At 43.8% G+C, this 21,148-nt stretch overlaps 1 protein-coding gene across 1 annotated transcript in view; it reads left to right on the top strand.

The window, feature by feature from the left end:
• Positions 1–20,081, top strand: part of LOC115161766 (isthmin-2-like) — a 41,841-nt gene extending 21,760 nt beyond the window's left edge. Inside the window, exons 4-6 of the mRNA XM_029712552.1 lie at positions 13,797–13,934; positions 15,540–15,608; positions 19,564–20,081. Coding sequence (XP_029568412.1) covers positions 13,797–13,934; positions 15,540–15,608; positions 19,564–20,081 — 725 coding nt within the window. The remainder of the gene's footprint in view (positions 1–13,796; positions 13,935–15,539; positions 15,609–19,563) is intronic.
• The last annotated feature ends 1,067 nt before the right edge of the window (positions 20,082–21,148 follow it).

The raw sequence follows: 21,148 nt of genomic DNA, 5'->3' as shown, positions 1-21,148 counted from the left end.
ATAAATAAACAGATAATGAATGCAGGATGCTGGATGAAGTAATTTCCTCTTCTCTCCTCTCCTCTCCTCTCCTCTTCTTCTTTTCTCCTCTCCTCTCCTCTCCTCTCCTCTCCTCTTCTTCTTTTCTCCCTCCTCTCCTCTCCTCTCCTCTCCTTTTCTTCTTTTCTCCTCTCCTCTCCTCTCCTCTCCTCTCCTCTCCTCTCCTCTCCTCTCCTCTCCTCTCCTCTCCTCTCCTCTCTTCTCTTCTCTTCTCTTCTCCTCTCCTCTCCTCTCCTCTCCTCTCCTCTCCTCTTCTTCTTTTCTCCCTTCTCTCCTCTCCTCTCCTCTCCTCTTCTTCTTTTCTCCCTTCTCTCCTCTCCTCTCCTCTCCTCTCCTCTCCTCTTCTTCTTTTCTCCCTTCTCTCCTCTCCTCTCCTCTCCTCTCCTCTCCTCTCCTCTTCTTCTTTTCTCCCTTCTCTCCTATTCTCTTCTCTCTTCTTCTCTCCTCTTATCTTCTCTCTTCTTCTCTCATTTTCCCTGCTCTCCTTTTCTCCTCTCTTCTTCTCTCCTCTTCTCTCCTATTCTCTCCTCTTCTCCTCTCCTTCTCTTCTCTTCTCTTCTCCTCTCTTCTTCTCTCTTCTTCTCTCCTCTTATCTTCTCTCTTCTTCTCTCATTTTCCCTGCTCTCCTTTTCTCCTCTCTTCTTCTCTCCCCTTCTCTCCTCTTCTCTCCTATTCTCTCCTCTTCTCCTCTCCTTCTCTTCTCTTCTTTTCTCCTCTCTTCTTCTCTTCTCCTCTTATCTTCTCTCCTTCTTTCCTCTTCTCTCTCCTCTCATTTCCTCTTCTCTCCTCTCATTTCCTCTTCTCTTCTCTTCTTCTCTCGTTCCCTCCATCCCTTGATCACATGTTGAGTATGTTCCTTGCTGGATCTCTCCCTATCTCCAACCTAGCATTGCTCCCTCTCTCCATCTTCTACCCACTCACCCTCTCCCTTCAATTTTAACCCTCTCATTTTTTCCATTGCTCTCCCTCGCTGTTTGTCTCTCTGTTCCCTCCTTCCATCCCTTCTACTCCTTCTCACGCTCTTCCTCCATCCCTCCATCCCTCCACTGAGTCTGTAATCTTTTTAACATGGGGAGAGAACTCATTGTTCATTAAACAGAAAACCTACTAGCCAGAGGCCTAACTGTCCTGGGGCATTGTTTGTTTTGGCTCTGTCCACTCTGCTGGAAGCTGCTGAATTTACCATTGACATACTGTATGTATTAGAACCAGGAGAAACACACACACACGCTGGCACATGAACGAGCATGCAAGCATACACACTTACGTGGATACATATGTCCACACACACACACACATGCACACAGACTAGTGCATACACATGCGTGTTCGCACGCTCATACACACACACAAACAAACACACACACACACACACACACGCACATCCTAAGCTGCCAGCTGGCCCCATAGCCTAATCATTAGTGACATCATACTTTCCTGAAAAATATGCAGTATTAATTTAGTCCCACGTCGTTAACTTCTTTGTGGAAACAGAACCGAGCAGAACAATTAAGCGTCTTTGGTGCTGGGATGGAGTCTAACTAAGACAGAGACAGGTCCTAGATCAGTTTACAGTAGGTTGGTGTCTGTCTCCGTTAAGGAGATTCACTTTACTTGACAGGTCCTACATCAGTTTACAGCAGGTTGGCGTCTGTCTCTGTTAAGGAGATTCACTTTACTTGACAGGTCCTACATCAGTTTACAGCAGGTTGGTGTCTGTCTCTGTTAAGTAGATTCCCTGACTGGTCATTGTATTGCACAGCCTAGTCTATTTAATCTCAGAGCCTGTATGTAGCCTCGCTACTGTTATAGCCTCGCTACTGTATGTAGCCTCGCTACTGTATGTAGCCTCGCTACTGTTATTTTTCACTGTCTTTTTTACTGTCTTTTTACTGTTGTTTTTATTTCTTTACTTACCTATTGTCCACAAAATACCTTTTTTATACTGTTGGTTAAAGCCTGTAAGCATTACACTGTAAGGTCTCTATACCTGTTGTATTCGGCACACGTGACAAATACCAAGGCAGGATAGGAGCGTGACAGTCTAGTCTATTTAATCTCAGAAACTATACCAAGGCAGGACAGCAGTGTGACAGCCTAGTCTATTTAATCTCAGAGACTATACCAAGGCAGGATAGGAGCGTGACAGCCTAGTCTATTTAATCTCAGAGACTATACCAAGGCAGGATAGGAGTGTGACAGCCTAGTCTATTTAATCTCAGAGACTATACCAAGGCAGGATAGGAGCGTGACAGCCTAGTCTATTTAATCTCAGAGACTATACCAAGGCAGGATAGGAGCGTGACAGTCTAGTCTATTTAATCTCAGAGACTATACCAAGGCAGGATAGGAGCGTGACAGCCTAGTCTATTTAATCTCAGAGACTATACCAAGGCAGGACAGCAGTGTGACAGCCTAGTCTATTTAATCTCAGAGACTATACCAAGGCAGGATAGGAGCGTGACAGCCTAGTCTATTTAATCTCAGAGACTATACCAAGGCAGGATAGGAGCGTGACAGTCTAGTCTATTTAATCTCAGAGACTATACCAAGGCAGGATAGGAGCGTGACAGCCTAGTCTATTTAATCTCAGAGACTATACCAAGGCAGGATAGGAGTGTGACAGCCTAGTCTATTTAATCTCAGAGACTATACCAAGGCAGGACAGCAGTGTGACAGCCTAGTCTATTTAATCTCAGAGACTATACCAAGGCAGGATAGGAGCGTGACAGTCTAGTCTATTTAATCTCAGAGACTATACCAAGGCAGGATAGGAGCGTGACAGCCTAGTCTATTTAATCTCAGAGACTATACCAAGGCAGGATAGGAGCGTGACAGCCTAGTCTATTTAATCTCAGAGACTATACCAAGGCAGGATAGGAGTGTGACAGCATAGTCTATTTAATCTCAGAGACTATACCAAGGCAGGATAGGAGCGTGACAGCCTAGTCTATTTAATCTCAGAGACTATACCAAGGCAGGATAGGAGCGTGACAGTCTAGTCTATTTAATCTCAGAGACTATACCAAGGCAGGATAGGAGCGTGACAGCCTAGTCTATTTAATCTCAGAGACTATACCAAGGCAGGACAGCAGTGTGACAGCCTAGTCTATTTAATCTCAGAGACTATACCAAGGCAGGATAGGAGCGTGACAGCCTAGTCTATTTAATCTCAGAGACTATACCAAGGCAGGATAGGAGCGTGACAGCCTAGTCTATTTAATCTCAGAGACTATACCAAGGCAGGATAGGAGCGTGACAGCCTAGTCTATTTAATCTCAGAGACTATACCAAGGCAGGATATGAGTGTGACAGCCTAGTCTATTTAATCTCAGAGACTATACCAAGGCAGGACAGCAGTGTGACAGCCTAGTCTATTTAATCTCAGAGACTATACCAAGGCAGGATAGGAGCGTGACAGTCTAGTCTATTTAATCTCAGAGACTATACCAAGGCAGGATAGGAGCGTGACAGCCTAGTCTATTTAATCTCAGAGACTATACCAAGGCAGGATAGGAGCGTGACAGCCTAATCTATTTAATCTCAGAGACTATACCAATGCAGGATAGGAGTGTGACAGCCTAGTCTATTTAATCTCAGAGACTATACCAAGGCAGGTGATAGAAACACAATCAAGTGTTGATAACTAAAATATTGAACATCATTTCGTCTTTTGCATAGAAGTGATGTCTGTAGCATTTACTTTTAAATTGTTCAAAAACGACAATCAATATTGATTCCTCGTGTGAGGAATGTTAAAGGAAATTTCCAGATTTTTGAGTACAGTAATAAAAAAATATATAAATTAGAAAACATTTTGTCGAAACCTGATCCCGCCTCCTAAATAGAGAGCAAAATCAGCCACTGTTGTCTTCTCTCTGTCTTCTCTCTGTCTTGTCTCTGTCGTCTCTCTGTCTTGTCTCTGTCTTCTCTCTGTCTTCTATCTGTCTCTATCTTTAGCTCTGTCTCTATCCCCAGTAATTCATAGGCCACTGTCTTCTCTCTGTCTCTATCCCCAGTAATTCATAGACCCCTGTCTTCTCTCTGTCTCTATCCCCAGTAATTCATAGGCCACTGTTTTCTCTCTGTCTCTATCCCCAGTAATTCATAGACCTCTGTCTTCTCTCTGTCTCTATCCCCAGTAATTCATAGGCCACTGTTTTCTCTCTGTCTCTATCCCCAGTAATTCATAGACCCCTGTCTTCTCTCTGTCTCTATCCCCAGTAATTCATAGGCCACTGTCTTCTCTCTGTCTCTACCCCCAGTAATTCATAGGTCACTGTCTTCTCTCTGTCTCTATCCCCAGTAATTCATAGGCCACTGTCTTCTCTCTGTCTCTATCCCCAGTAATTCATAGACCTCTGTGAGTGACTGTTCTCTTCTCTCTGTCTCTATCCCCAGTAATTCATAGACCCCTGTCTTCTCTCTGTCTCTATCCCCAGTAATTTATAGGTCACTGTGAGTGATGGTTGTCTTCTCTCTGTCTCTATCTGTCTTCTCTCTGTCTCTATCCCCAGTAATTCATAGACCTCTGTCTTCTCTCTGTCTCTATCCCCAGTAATTCATAGACCCCTGTCTTCTCTCTGTCTCTATCCCCAGTAATTCATAGACCTCTGTCTTCTCTCTGTCTCTATCCCCAGTAATTTATAGGTCACTGTCTTCTCTCTGTCTCTATCCCCAGTAATTCATAGACCTCTGTGAGTGACTGTTCTCTTCTCTCTGTCTCTATCCCCAGTAATTCATAGACCCCTGTCTTCTCTCTGTCTCTATCCCCAGTAATTCATAGACCCCTGTCTTCTCTCTGTCTCTATCCCCAGTAATTCATAGACCCCTGTCTTCTCTCTGTCTCTATCCCCAGTAATTTATAGGTCACTGTGAGTGATGGTTGTCTTCTCTCTGTCTCTAGCCATTTTAATCTTATTACAAGGGTAGCAACCCTGGTCCTGGAGTTTCACAGTCACTACATGTTTTTGTTTTAACTGACCTGGATGACCAGGTGTGTGTAATTTAGGTAATCACTGAACTGATCAATTAGCTCAGGTGGTGTGGTGCCTAGTTGGAACAACATCCTGCAGTACCTGTGACATTCCAGGAACAGGGTTACCTGCCCCTGTTCTATTACATTGGTATGGCAACCTTGGGCATAATATATTATTTTGATAATCAAAACATTAGTGAACATGGAGTTAATCATTAGGATTCAGATGTACTTGGTGTTTTAACTGTGTTTATTGAGCCTTCTATTTCCACTAAGTATAGTGCTTTCTGTATGAAACGGTTGTTTGAGGGGTTAATGTTACTGGACAAAAACACACATGATGTCACGCTTGTGTGTAGAAACAGACCAAGGCGTAGCGTGAGTATCGTTCCACATCTTTGTTATATGTGAAACTTAGCCAAACAAACAATAAACTATAAACAAAATAACAAACCGTGACAACAGCTGTGCAACACGCACTAACTCAAAATAATCTCCCACAAACAGAGGTGGGAAAAACAACTACTTAAATATGATCCCCAATTAGAGACAACAATGACCAGCTGCCTCTAATTGGGAATCATACAAAAAACCCAACATAGAAAAAAATAAACTAGATAAACCCCCCAGTCACGCCCTGACCTACTCTACCATAGAAAATAAGAGCACTCTATGGTCAGGACGTGACACATGAACTGTAATCCTAATAACAAGTGGCTACCTATCTCTTAAAAATTCCTCCTTTGTTTTCCTTTTAAGATAATTACAATAATTGCTCGCCTATAGCCTTAGTTAAAAGCCTAGTTGAATACATCCCTTCCTCTCAGATTAGGAGCCCATTCGGCCATCGTGTATGATTCATACTCTAGTCCTTATCCCTTAAGGCAATTATATTGTTGGATTTTATTGCATAAGGTACCATCTGGGCTTGGATAAATCATATTATGTTGATATTGAAACTTGGTGGATGTGGTGTTGACCCCTATGGTCAAGGTATAGTTGAAGTTAGTGTTTTAATTAATGGTGATTATTGCATTAGTATTCCTCCTCTGCTAAATACAGTGTCCATTTTAATTGATGGTGATTATTGAACACAGTGTCCATTTTAATTGATGGTGATTATTGAACACAGTGTCCATTTTAATTGATGGTGATTATTGAACACAGTGTCCATTTTAATTGATGGTGATTATTGAACACAGTGTCCATTTTAATTGATGGTGATTATTGAACACAGTGTCCATTTTAATTGATGGTGATTATTGAACACAGTGTCCATTTTAATTGATGGTGATTATTGAACACGGTGTCCATTTTAATTGACGGTGATTATTGAACACAGTGTCCATTTTAATTGATGGTGATTATTGAACACAGTGTCCATTTTAATTGATGGTGATTATTGAACACGGTGTCCATTTTAATTGATGGTGATTATTGAATACAGTGTCCATTTTAATCGATGGTGATTATTGAACACAGTGTCCATTTTAATTGATGGTGATTATTGAATACAGTGTCCATTTTAATTGATGGTGATTATTGAACACAGTGTCCATTTTAATTGATGGTGATTATTGAACACAGTGTCCATTTTAATTGATGGTGATTATTGCCTTATTGCCTTACCTCCTCACGCCATTTGCACACACTGTATATAGACTTTCTGTTTTTCTATTGTGTTATTGACTGTACGCTTGTAAGTTCCATGTGTAACTCTGTGTTGTTGTTTGCGTCGCACTGCTTTGCTTTATCTTGGCCAGGTGGCAGTTGTAAATGAGAACGTGTTCTCAACTAGCCTACCTGGTTAAATAAAGGTGAAATAAATAAATAAATACAAATGGAATACAATGGCCATTTTAATTGATGGTGATTATTGAATACAGTGTCCATTTAAATTGATGGTGATTATTGAATACAGTGTCCATTAACAGGAAGCCAGTGTAGGGAGGCTAGCACTGGAGTAATATGATCAAATTTTTTGGGATCTAGTCAGGATTCTAGCAGCCGTATTTAGCACTAACTGAAGTTTATTTAGTGCTTTATCCGGGTAGCCGGAAAGTAGAGCATTGCAGTAGTCCAGCCTAGAAGTAACAAAAGCATGGATTAATTTTTCTGCATCATTTTTGGACAGAACGTTTCTGATTTTTGCAATGTTACGTAGATGGAAAAAAGCTGTCCTTGAAACAGTCTTGATATGTTCTTCAAAAGAGAGATCAGGGTCCAGAGTAACGCCAAGGTCCTTCACAGTTTTATTTGAGACGACTGTACAACCATCAAGATTAATTGTCAGATTCAACAGATGATCTCTTTGTTTCTTGGGACCTAGAACAAGCATCTCTGTTTTGTCCGAGTTTAAAAGTAGAAAGTTTGCAGCCATCCACTTCCTTATGTCTGAAACACAGGCTTCTAGCGAGGGCAATTTTGGGGCTTCACCGTGTTTCATTGAAATGTGTCATCCGCATAGCAGTGAAATTTAACGTTATGTTTTCGAATGACATCCCCAAGAGGTAAAATATTCTCAATTTCTTTATTAGGCTTTTGCATTCTTCATCAAACCATTTGTCATTGTTATTTTCTTCGTTTTTCTGTTTGAATTTTTTTTATTTGATAGGGAAGCTGAGAGGTCAAATATACTGTTTAGGTTTTCTACTGCCAAGATTACACCTTCACTATTACAGTGGAATGTTTTGTCCAGGAAGTTGTCTAAAGGGGATTGAATTTGTTGTTGCCTAATTGTTTTTTGGTGTTTCCACAATACTTTCCCTCCATCTATAGCATTTCTTAATGTTTTACAGGGCCTTTGGCTTCAATGCCTCATGATTGAGTTTTGCTCTGTTCAAGTAGACTGCGATTTTGCTGTGATCTGATAGGGGTGTCAGTGGGCTGACTGTGAACGCGCTAAGAGACTCTGGGTTGAGGTCAGTGATAAAGTAGTCTACAGTACTACTGCCAAGAGATGAGCTATAGGTGTGTCTACCGTTGGAGTCCCCTCGAAGCTTACCATTGACTATGTACATACCCAGCGTGCGACAGAGCTGCAGGAGTCGTGACCCGTTTATGTTGGCTATGTTGTCGTAGTTGTGCCTAGTGGGGCATGTGGGGGAGGGAATGCTGTCACCTCCAGGTAGGTGTTTGTCCTTCGGTGTGCTGAGGGTGTCCGTTTCCTGTCCAGTTCTGGTATTTAGGTCGCCACAGACTAGTACATGTCCCTGGGCCTGGAAATTATTGATTTCCCCCTCCAGGATGGAGAAGCTGGCTCGATTAAAGTATGGGGATTCTAGTGGGGGGATATAGGTAGCACACAGGAGGACATTTTTCTCTGTTGAGATCATTTCCTTTTGAATTTCCAGCCAAATGTAAAATGTTTCTGTTTTGATTAATTTAATAGTGCGAGTTAGGTTATCAAACAAATCAGGTAGGTATGTAATTTTTCCCTGACAGGTCTGCTCTATACAAAATTAGCATACTCCCTGAGTCCCTTCCCTGTTTCACACCTGGTGGTTTGGTGGATGGGACTACCAGCTCTCTGTAACCTAGAGGGAATCGTAGGATGACAATGTCTGTATTTCTGATTTCTTTGATGAAGTTCAGGTTCCTGCTCTTTGGGCCAAAGGCAGATGACCTCAGGCCTTGGATATTCCAGGATGAAATAGTGAAGGATTTGTGTTCCAAAAAGTGTCCAATGTTGTTAGTCGTGTGAGCAGAGCCTGCTGAGCATCTGGTACATGCCATTGGCTTGGGCTTGTGTAAGAGTGGGCGTCTGGCCTGTTTGCTTACGGCCTGGGCGTATGTGTTACTTTCATGTTGAGGCCCACTTTGAGGGAGTGGGGGGCATGGGGTGGGCAGGAGGGGCATATGTCTGATCTGAGGGGCCTAAATGGGGTGTGGGCATGGTTGACTTGGGTGGGTGTTGATTGGTTGGGATGGGGGTGTGGATGTGGCTGGTGGTGCTGTGGTCTTGATGTAGGTCCTCGGTGTGGGTCCTCTATGTGTAGGTCCGGGGGGGGGGGGTCTGGGAGAGTGTCTTGCTGGTCTGGGCAGGGTGTCTATTGATTTGTTGCTCCAGTGTGAGGTGTTGGGGCTGCGGTTGAGGGCGATGTCCTTTAGCGTCCGGGCGAAGATGGGCACTGCTGCCTTGTATAGGTAGAACTTGTCACAAAGGCTGTTCAAGTCCAGGGTGGAGTGGTGGGCCAGGTAAACATTTGGTTTTGAGGCACAGTCACGGGAAATACTTACGTTTACCCGCTGTATGGTAGCAGGGTGGAAGTATTTTTGTGGTAGCAGGGTGGAGATAACCACTTGTGCGTTGGGGCAAGTAGAAGAAGCTTTTTCAATCACTCCCGTGAGTGCTGTGGCCACCCTTTCCTGCTGTGTTCTCAGGTCGTTTGTGCCTGTGTGTATTATTATGTGGCTGGGTGACCATAGTTGGTCCTCAGACTGAAGGTCTAGGGCGCGCTGGGTGTTTGGACACCAGAGCTTAGACACTGTGTGTTTGGGAAAAAGTTTATTTTCTTGTGTATATTTCCCGTTTGAGTCCATGGGGAGTATTATCTTTGGCTTGGGTATGTCCTCATTGGGTGTGTGAAGGGGAGGGGGCCGCACTATCAGGGTGGCTGACAGGGGGGGGGGATCCCCTGGGCTTGGGGTTCTTCATTTGTCTGTCCTGCTGTGATATCGAGGCTATGGTCAGGGTCTGTATCTCTGTCTCTCGCTCTCTCTGTCTGACCATGCTTAGACTAATGCTTTTTAATGCTTGTTAATGCTTTGTAACTTGCACGTGAATCCGTTCATTTTCCAAAGTAATTAATTAATACTTGTATTTAGAATCCATTCTCAGACATTTCTTCATTGCTGATCAACCTCTTTTGTAACTAGTGTAACTTGACCTTGAGCCATAATATAGATTTTGACACTTAAATGAGGTAAAAAACTATTGTCTGAAAGTACTCTGCTCTTTCAGTTAGCTACTGTTACTGTTTCTGTTTACATGCCACTTTTAGGGGCACATAGACAGATTTTTTTTTTAAACCTAGTTGGCTCGGGATTCAAACCAGTGACCTTTGTTACTGACCTAACGCTCTAAACCACTAGGCTACTTGCCATCCATTACCAGTAATCAAAGGGTACACAGCAGGGGGAGTCATGCACCAGGTCAGATAAGATTAACCCATATGGGAAGTTAGGGGGGCATCAAAGCTCAACTGGTTAATAACCTTCTCACTTTCTTTTCCCAGTCTGTATGCTAATACTTTTAGTGAACACTAATCTCTGCACATATCAGTTTGTCTTAGTTATTAACAGACGTTGATTGCATTTTCTTGTTTTAGTTTAAATTTGCATTTATTTTATTTTAACTAGGCAAGACAGTTAGGAACAAATTCTTATTTTCAATGACGGCTTAGTAACAGTGGGTTAACTGCCTTGTTCATGGGCAGAACGACAGATTTTTACCTTATCAACTTGGGGATTCAATCTAGCAACCTTTCGGTTACTGGCCCAAAGCTCTAACCACTAGGCTACCTGTCGCCCCAAACTGATTGAAACTCACTTAAAGTGATTTCTTACTAACACACAATATAATTGGTGCGCACCTTTTCCAGGTCCATAAAGCCCTTTTATATTTACAGTACACTCCCATTGCTGAACCATTATCTGTTTCGCCTGTCTTTGTGATTGTGTCCACCCCCCTCCAGGTGTCGCCCATCTTCCCCATCATCCCCTGTGTATTTTTTATGTGTTCTCTGTCTGTCTGTTGCCAGTTCGTCTTGTTTGTTCAAGCCTACCAGCGTTTTTTGTATCAGCTCCTGCTTTTCCCCCCGTCTCTCTTTTTCTCGTCCTCCTGGTTTTGACCCTTGCCTGTCCTGACTCTTAGCTCGGCCTCTTGACCTCTCTGCCTGACCCTGACCCTGAGCCTGCCTGCCGTCCTGTACCTTTGCCCCTGTTGCTGTAATAAACATTGTTACTTCAACACGATCTGCATCTGGGTTTTACCTGATTCCTGATAGAACCAGTCATCAGTTGCATGTGTGTTCCCCAGAGCCGGCAAGCTCTTTTTTATGTGTACATTCGACTCTCTTGCAAGGGGACAGCTTCTCAGGAACAACATGCATACGCACTGTTCCAGGTAGTCCACTGACCACAGATGACACAAGATGTCCCTAAAGAGGCGAAAGCTGCCTAGTGTGTTGCCACTTTTAACCAGTCACACCCCCTTTACAAAGCAACTTAGAGTTCTAGGGGGGGAGGGTGGTGACCTATATTATTACTTCACCAAATCATTTGGCACCTCAAAATGATGGTAAATTGTCTCTCACTCTAGTCAAATCAGGTTGTACAACAATTCCACTTTCTGTAAGCCACGGTGTCGATGCCACGGTGTCGATGCCACGGTGTCGATGCCACGGTGTCGATGCCACGGTGTCGATGCCACGGTGTCGATGCCACGGGGATATTGTGTCCCATCTACACATAGCTTCGTGTTTTAACTGTATCTTTAGGCAGTCTCAGAATCCTATTGGTTAGGCATAAAACAATTGTCTTGGTTTTGTGTTATAATCTTCTAATCTTGGTGGTAAAACTCTAGAGGGTACGGTCCTCGTAGTCAACCTGCATTCAGCACTCATCAAGTTCACACTGTAAGAAGGTAGGACCCAGGACTATGCCCAGGTAAAGATGGTAAAACAGGAGAGAGAATTCACCAAAGGAATTCAGAACCAATGCAGTGATTCCAATCCATGTCAACTCTGAGACAAGACATGGACACAGCAGGGTTCTGATGAAGACTGAGGATGACTACGACAGCCAACTAAGCCACGAATCTTCTCCATTGGAGAACAATACACCGCCTCAAACTCTCTTTCCTCAAGCAAATAGTGTAAACGGACTGAAAATGACAAGGTTAAAAGTGTTGAGATGTGCGTGTGCTTTTCTGACAATTAACAGGTATTACCCTTATTCGTCCACGGAAAAGTATACTGTTTGGTATCTGTGCGATTACACGGTCTTTACACAGAAAAGTATACTGTTTGGTATCTGTGCAATTACACAGTCTTCACACAGGCGGTGGATGACGTTATGAGAGTGTACAAAGTACCATCCATTTATGTGGACAGTTGATTAACTCATACCCTGCCATGTCACAGAACAATGCAGGTGATGAATGGGGGCTGACCCAGACCCAGGAACTATTCCCTCACCTGAGCCAATCACAGATCTCCAGACGGGAGGCCTAAATATGTGTATGAACATAACAAGATTCAACAACTGAGACATAAACTGAACACGTTCCACAGACATGTGACTAACAGAAATTGAATAATGTGTCCCTGAACAAACGGGGTCAAAATCAAAAGTAACAGTGAGTATCTGGTGTGGCCACCAGCTGCATTAAGTACTGCAGTGCATCTCCTCCTCATGGACTGCACCAGATTTGCCAGTTCTTGCTGTGAGATGTTACCCCACTCTTCCACCAAGGCACCTGCAAGTTCCCTGACATTTCTGGGGGGAACGGCCCTCACCCTCTGATCCAACAGGTCTCAGACGTGCTCAATGGGATTGAGATCCGGACTCTTCATGGCAGAACACTGACATTCCTGTCTTGCAGGAAATCATGCACAGAATGAGCAGTATGGCTGGTGGCATTGTCATGCTGGAGGGTCATGTCAGGATGAGCCTGCAGGAAGGGTGCCACATGAGGGAGGAGGATGTCTTCCCTGTAATGCACAGCGTTGAGATTGCCTGCAATGACAACAAGCTCAGTCCGATGATGCTCTGACACACCGCCCCAGACCATGACGAACACTCCACCTCCAAATCGATCCCGCTCCAGAGCACAGGCCTCGGCGTAAAGCTCATTCCTTCGACAATAAACGCGAATCCGACCATCACCCCTGGTAAGACAGAACCACAACTCGTCAGTGAAGAGCACTTTTTGCCAGTCCTGTCTGGTCCAGCGACAGTGGGTTTGTGCCTTTAGGCGACATTGTTGTCGGTGATGTCTGGTGAGGACCTGCCTTAAAACAGGCCTACAAGCCCTCAGTCAAACTTCTCCTAGCCTATTGCGGACAGTCTGAGCACTGATGGAGGGATTGTGCGTTCCTGGTGTATCTCGGGCAGTTGTTGTTGCCATCCTGTACCTGTCCCGCAGGTGTTATGTTCGGATGTACAGATCCTGTGCAGGTGTTGTTACACGTGGTCTGCCACTGCGAGGACGATCAGCTGTCCGTCCTGTCTCCCTGTAGCGCTGTCTTAGGCGTCTCACAGTACGGACATTGCAATTTATTGCCCTGGCCACATCTGCAGTCCTCATACCTCCTTGCAGCATGCCTAAGGCACATGCATGCAAATGAACAGGGACCCTGGGCATCTTTCTTTTGGTGTTTTTCAGAGTCAGTAAGAAGGCCTCTTTAGTGCCCTAAGTTTTTATAACTGTGACCTTAATTGCCTACTGTCTGTAAGCTGTTAGCGTCTTAACGACCATTCCACAGGTGCATGTTCATTAATTGTTTATGGTTCATTGAACAAGCATGGGAAACAGTGTTTAAACCCTTTACAATGAAGATCTGTGAAGTTATTTGGATTTTTACGAATTATCTTTGAAAGACAGGGTCCTGAAAAAGGGACGTTTCTTTTTTTGCTGAGTTTATGTACAATGCATTCGGAAAGTATTCAGACCCCTTGACTTTTTCCCCATTTTGTTACATTACAACCTGAGTCACTTCAAACTGCCAATGTGAACAAGGCTTTAAATACCCCCCCTCTCATCCCTCCATCTCAGAGTACGAGGAGGAGGAGTGGAGTGACTGGTCGCCATGCAGCGTCACCTGCGGCAATGGCAACCAGAAGCGTATCCGTTCCTGTGGTTACGCATGCACAGCGACCGAGTCCCGGACCTGCGACCTGGACAGATGCCCAGGTGAGATAGAAACCTGGGTGATGTCATCAATAATGGCCTCGGTGACATCATCAATAATTCCCTAGGTGATGCAATCAATAATGGCCTGTGTGATGCAATCAATAATGGCCTGGATGATGTCATCAATAATGGCCTGGATGATGCCATCAATAATGGCCTTGGTGATGTCATCAATAATGGCTGTGTTTCTGGTTGTGTCCCAGTAGTTCCAAATAGCATCTGTCTCCTTTCCTTCATGATCACTGATGCCAAAAGACTTCATAAGTGTTGAAGCAATAATTACAGGTCAGTTGCTTGTGTGTCTTGTACAGTGATCGTACCAGTAGGCTCTTCCTGATGGGTCAGCCTGATGCTTCCAGTACAAGGCTCTTTATATCAGTGGAATGTGCTCAGTCCAAATGGGACTTGGATTCAGTCCAGCTGGGACTCCTGTGTTGCTCTCCTGAGGAGTCCTGGTGTGTACACAGATCCATGGCTGTTTCACTCCGCTCAATGGAGGCTTGTACCACAGAGCAGGAGGGTAGAGGAGATTGTGTGTGTGTGTGTGTGTGTGTGTGTGTGTGTGTGTGTGTGTGTGTGTGTGTGTGTGTGTGTGTGTGTGTGTGTGTGTGTGTGTGTGTGTGTGTGTGTGTGTGTGTGTGTGTGTGTGTGTGTGTGTGTGTGTGTGTGTGCGGGCACAGACATTCACTCCAGTCATATATCCACAGCTAATCATGAAATAAAAATCTACTTTTATTAGTCACGTGCACAGACTTACAGATAATATCCCAGGTGCAACGAAATGCTTGTGTTTCTAGCTCCAACAGTGCAGTAGTCATACCTACCTAAATTATTGTGTTTCCAGCTCCATCAGTAATACCTAGCAAAATGCTTGTGTTTCTAGCTCCAACAGTAATACCTAGCTAAATGATTGTGTTTCTAGCTCCAACAGTAATACCTAGCTAAATGCTTGTTTCTAGCTCCAACAGTAATACCTAGCTAAATTATTGTGTTTCCAGCTCCATCAGTAATACCTAGCTAAATGCTTGTGTTTCTAGCTTCAACAGTGATACCTAGCGAAATGATTGTGTTTCTAGCTCCAACAGTAATACCTAGCTAAATGATTGTGTTTCTAGCTCCAACAGTAATACCTAGCTAAATGATTGTGTTCCTAGCTCCAACAGTAATACCTATCTAAATGATTGTGTTCCTAGCTCCAACAGTAATACCTATCTAAATGATTGTGTTTCTAGCTCCAACAGTAATACCTAGCTAAATTATTGTGTTTCTAGCTCCAACTGTACATTAATACCTAGCACGTTAAAAATCTATACACACGAAATCCAGAAAAATACAAAAAAATGTAATATATGTAAACATTATTAAAGTGACCAGTGTTCAATGACTATGTACATTGGGCAGCAGTCTCTAAGGTACAGGGTAGAGTACCAGGTGGTAGCCGGCTAGTAACAGTGACTAAGGTTCAGGGCAGGGTACTGGGCGGATGCCGGCTAGTGGTGACTGTTTAACAGCTACCCATTGAAACATATTTTTTTCCTTTTTGTGGTATCTTGTGCTATCCATTCAGCAGGTTTCATAATGTCTCTTTCACCTTTCTTTCTGTAGATGACCTCCTAGCAGTTACTGAGCTGATGCCTCTGGAGAAAACGAATGACACTGACTTCCTTGACACAAGTACGTTTGTTGCAATGTGTATGTGACAAGTGTGTGTGTGTGTGTGTGTGTGTGTGTGTGCGTTGTAGTATTTGGGGGGCCTTCATGGTCTGTTCCGTTTAGGATGGTTTAAACTGTTCTACTGGGGCTCATAGAGGGACTGTGGGAGTCAGAAACCCCTTTCCCCTTCACCTCGTTAAGGATTGCTCCACCGAGAGTGTTGCACAGCCAATGGAAAACCTGACTGTTCCTCCAAGAAATTCTTGAATTGTTCTTTAGTTTGTCTTTCAGTACCCCCGCTGATAGCTCTCTTCAGTCCGGGCAATAATATCAAAGAATGAAACTATTAAAACATAACGAGAAAGTGTCTTTCCCCAATCCTCTATCGAACATACACTGTACATTCTTATAATGAATTGGTTCCAATTTGAACACAGACTATAAGATAGATTGTATTATTTGGCAGCGAGTACGGACGTGGCTGAGTTCTCAACCCGCTCTTGTTCGAGCTCTGTTGTCTTTGAGAGCTTTGCAGTCCCCCGGTTTAAAGTAAAGGGTTTTAAGGTGCTGAAATCACTCCTTTATGCTTGGAAAGTCTCTCTCTCTCTGGTTTCCTCAAGGTAATCAATGCTGTCTTCACGTATAATCCTTCCAAGTTGTGTCAACTTGGCTGGATGTCCTGTGGGTGGTGGATCATTCTTGATACACATGGGAAACTTTTGAGTGTGAAAAAATGGGTGGAATGTTACCTGCCGGGGTGGAATGTTACCTGCCGGGGTGGAATGTTACCTGCCGGGGTGGAATGTTACCTGCCGGGGTGGCAGGTAGCCTAGTGGTTAGAGCGTTGGACTAGTAACCGGTTGCAAGATCGAATCCCCGAGCTGACAAAGTAAAAAATCTGTCGTTCTGCCCCTGAACAAGGCAGTTAACCCACCGTTATTGAAAATAAGATTTTGTTCTTATCTGACTTGCCTAGTTAAATAAAGGTAAAATAAAATTTATATTTTTCATAACTTCATAATTTGTGAACATTATTCCCGCCGAAAATCCAGTGTTTCTATGTCAAACAGCTTAGTTATATTTCACTCTTCTGTGATGTACAGTACCGGTCAAAAGTTTGGACACAGCATTTAACACTATGAAATAACACATATGGAATCATGTAGTAACCAAAAAGGTGTTAAACAAATCAAAGTATATTTTATATTTGAGATTCTTCAAATAACCACCCTTTGTCTTGATGACAGCTTTGCACACTCTTGGCATTCTCTCAACCAGCTTCATGAGGTAGTCACCTGGAATGCATTTCAATTAACAGGTATGCCTTGTTAAAAGTTAATTTGTGAAATTTCTTTCCTTCTTAATGTGTTTGAGCCAATCAGTTGTGACGTGACAAGGTAGGAGTGGTATACAGAAGATAGCCCTATTTAGTAATAGACCAAGTCCATATCATGGCAAGAACAGCTCAAATAAGCAAAGAGAAATGACAGACCATCATTACTTTATGGCATGAAGGTCAGTCAATACGGATCATTTGAAGAACTTTGAAAGTTTCTTCAAGTGCAGTCGCAAAAACCACCAAGTGCTATGATGAAACTGGCTCTCATGAGGACCGCCACAGGAAAGGAAGACCCAGAGTTACCTCTGATGCAGAGGATAAGTTCATTAGTGTCACCAGCCTCAGAAATTGCACCTCAAGTAAATGCTTCACAGAGTTCAAGTAACACACACATCTCAACATCAATTGTTCAGAGGAGACTGCGTGAATCAGTCCTTCATGGTCGAATTGCTGCAAAGAAACCACAACTAAAGAAGACCAATAATAAGAAGATATTTGCTTGGACCAAAAAACACGAGCAATGGATATTAGACCGGTGGAAATCTGTTCTTTGGTCTGATGAGTCTAAATTATCGATTTTTGGTTCCAACCGCCGTGTCTTTGTGAGACGCAGAGTAGGTGAACGGATGATCTCTGCATGTGTGGTTCCCACCGTGAAGCATGGAGGAGGAGGTGTGATGGTGTGGGGGTGCTTTGCTGATGACACTGTCAGTGATTTATTTAGAATTCAAGGCACATTTAACCAGCATGGGTACCACAGCATTCTGCAGTGATAAGCCATCCCATCTGGTGTGCGCTTAGTGGGACTATCATTTGTTTTTCAACAGGACAATGACCCAACACATCTCCAGGCTGTGTAAGGGCTATTTGACCAAGAAGGAGAGTGATGGAGTGCGGCATCAAATGACCTGGCCTCTACAATCACCCAACCTCAACCCAACTGAGATGGTTTGGGATGAGTTGGACCGCAGAGTGAAGGAAAAGCAGCAAACAAGTGCTCAGCATATGTGGGAACTTCTTCAAGACTGTTGGAAAAGGTGAAGCTGGTTGAGAGAATGCCAATCGAGTGCAAAGCTGTCATCAAGGCAAAGGGTGGCAACTTTGAAGAATGTAAAATACAAAATATGTTTTGATTTGTTTAAAACTTTTTTGGTTACTACATGATTCTATATGTGTTATTTCATAGTTTTGATGTCTTCCCTATTATTATACAATGTAGAAAATAGTAAAAATAAAGAAAAACCCTTGAATGAGTAGGTGTGGCCAAACATTTGACTGGTACTGTATATAAAATGTAATATTGGGATTCAAACTCAAAATGTAATACATTTCAACTCTCTATCTGACATGGTACAGGTGTCTTCTTTATTTAAACACCATTACCATGTGTGTGAGGTGTATACTTTTGTTTCAAACTAGATTTGTTTAAAACTACCAAGAAACACTCTGCTTGGCCCTGATTTATCCCACTGGAGTAAAAGTTTAACCTGTATCCTCCACTTCATCTTCACTGATTAGAGTGGACTTAACAGGTGACGTTATTAAGGGACCTGTCGTGGAATATCTAATCAAAGGGAAGAAAGACTGCAGATTCTTTCAAATAACACTTTATTATAAGATTTGCAAAAATGGAGAATCAACTATCCACTCAACAGTGCATAGTTGAAAAGCTCAACGAACTGTGCTGGTTCAATGCAGTTATAGAGAAAATACATACAACCCCTGTCTGTATACGTGGCAGTCAGTAGACATTGTGTATAAGGTCATTCATTGTATGTGCAGATTTAAGATAACACAAGGTTGACAGCCCGAGGGCTCAACCGTCTAACTGCTGTTCACAACGGTAAAACACTATAATGTGCTCCTTTCTGCAAGTTTCCATTCATGTGACTGCCTGTAGATAGTAAACCCACGGGATGTCACATGCTGCGGTCGCACCCAAACGTACCTTAGCTTTTCTCCCAGTCTCATGACTAAGTCCCACAAAGACAAGTTTGTATCAGGTTAGCAAAAACACTAACATATAACAAGAGACAATTCTTTAAACAGTTAAATATGGGATAGCATAATTAATTATGTAATTTTCTACAATAGATCGTAGCTTTCACCTGGATTCATCTGGTCAGTCTATTTAATGCAAAGAGCAGGTGTTCTTAATGTTTTGTACACTCAGTGTATATGATTGACTCCTACTGTAAATGGTTGACTCCTATATGATTGACTCCTATATGATTGACTCCTATATGATTGATTCCTATATGATTGATTCCTATATGATTGACTCCTATATGATTGACTCCTATATGATTGACTCCTATATGATTGACTCCTATATGATTGATTCCTATATGATTGACTCCTATATGATTGACTCCCATACGATTGACTCCCATACGATTGACTCCTATACGATTGACTCCTATATGATTGACTCCTATATGATTGATTCCTATATGATTGATTCCTATATGATTGACTCCCATATGATTGAATCCTATACGATTGATTCCTATATGATTGACTCCTATACGATTGACTCCTATATGATTGACTCCTATATGATTGACTCCTATACGATTGATTCCTATATGATTGACTCCTATATGATTGACCCCTGTATGATTTCTCTCCTCCCAGATGTGGACAGCTGTGACAAGTGGCTAAGCTGTAAGAACGACTTCCTCCAGAAGTACCTCCACCAGGTGCTGACCGAACTACCCAGCTGCCCCTGCACCTACCCGTCCGAGGCCGTCTACAACGCCGTCAACATCTTCGACAAGATGCTGCGTAAGACCTACCGCTGGCGCGACGCCTCCGGCCCCAAAGAACGCCTGGACATTTACAAGCCTTCCGCTCGCTTCTGCACGCGCTCCATGATCTCCTCCAATAGCACCACCCTGGCTGCGCAGCACTGTTGCTACGACGACCACACAAAGCTTATCACGCGGGGTAAAGGGGCGGGTGCTCCGAACCTCATCAGTACGGAGTTCTCGCCGGAGCTGCATTACAAAGTGGACGTGCTGCCCTGGATCCTGTGTAAGGGGGACTGGAGCCGCTTCCACTCTGTGAGGCCACCCAACAACGGGCTGTTTTGTCCCGACAACCCACACGAGGAGGTGCATAAGGCTCAACTGGAGGAGGCCAGGGAGTACTGATGGGGAGGAGGGAGGAGAGGGGGAGGAGAACTGAGACCCAGACGGGGGAAGAGCTGGAAAGAGGGGGTAGAAAGAGCCACATGGTCCCTAATTATGGCTCTGTTGGATTTCAGCATAGACCACATACTGAATATGTAGCGTTAACTATCAGTTGGTATGGAGAAAAGGACTCCTGGATATCCCATCTCTAGCTCCTCCTTATTCAGTGTCCGGGCCACATTGTGACACGGAGTTTATTAATGACTGAAATTTGATATTTCTCCAATCAGGGAACCCAGCAACCAGCCATCCAAAATGGAGTGAAGTTGAGCTCCTCTCTTGCGTGTACTCTGGCGTGCATGGGAAAACGATGTGAGCGCCCCATCTTAACGGCGTGTTATTATGACAGCTTCACCATCAAGTACTTCACTCCTTGGATGACTCGTCAGGATCCACCGGGCCAATTGGAAAATACTCTTCCATGAATGACATACTGTGGCATTACAGGAAGAGAACAAAATATAAAATAATTCTAACGTGCTGCTGATGTATTTCTTGTGAAAGTCCGGATTTTGGAGAGCGTTTCTGAGACTACACTAATACCCTGTTCAATCAGAAGAAAAAACACTGGTTTGTGAACGTTAGGAACATTTGGAGAGGATGAGATGGTCCTAGTTATCCCCAAGCCCCCGACCCTCCACTCCCATAGACTCACATGTGCTGCTGCTATTGAGAAGAGGGATGGGTACAGGGGGATGAGTACAGGGGGGTGAGTACAGGGGGGTGAGTACAGGGGGGGGTGTATACAGGGGGGTGAGTACAGGGGGGTGGATACAGGGGGATGGATACAGGGGGGGTGAGTACAGGGGGGGTGAGTACAGGGGGGTGAGTACAGGGGGATGAGTACAGGGGGGGTGTATACAGGGGGGTGGATACAGGGGGGTGAGTACAGGGGGGTGAGTACAGGGGGGGTGTATACAGGGGTGGATACAGGGGGGTGAGTACAGGGGGGTGAGTACAGGGGGGTGAGTACAGGGGGGTGGGTACAGGGGGGTGGGTACAGGGGGGTGAGTACAGGGGGGTGAGTA

Source organism: Salmo trutta, chromosome 25, assembly GCF_901001165.1.
Source record: "Salmo trutta chromosome 25, fSalTru1.1, whole genome shotgun sequence".
Classification (NCBI taxonomy): Eukaryota; Metazoa; Chordata; class Actinopteri; order Salmoniformes; family Salmonidae; genus Salmo; species Salmo trutta.
Note: the sequence above shows the minus strand (reverse complement) of the source record. Positions and strands in the feature narration are given on the sequence as shown.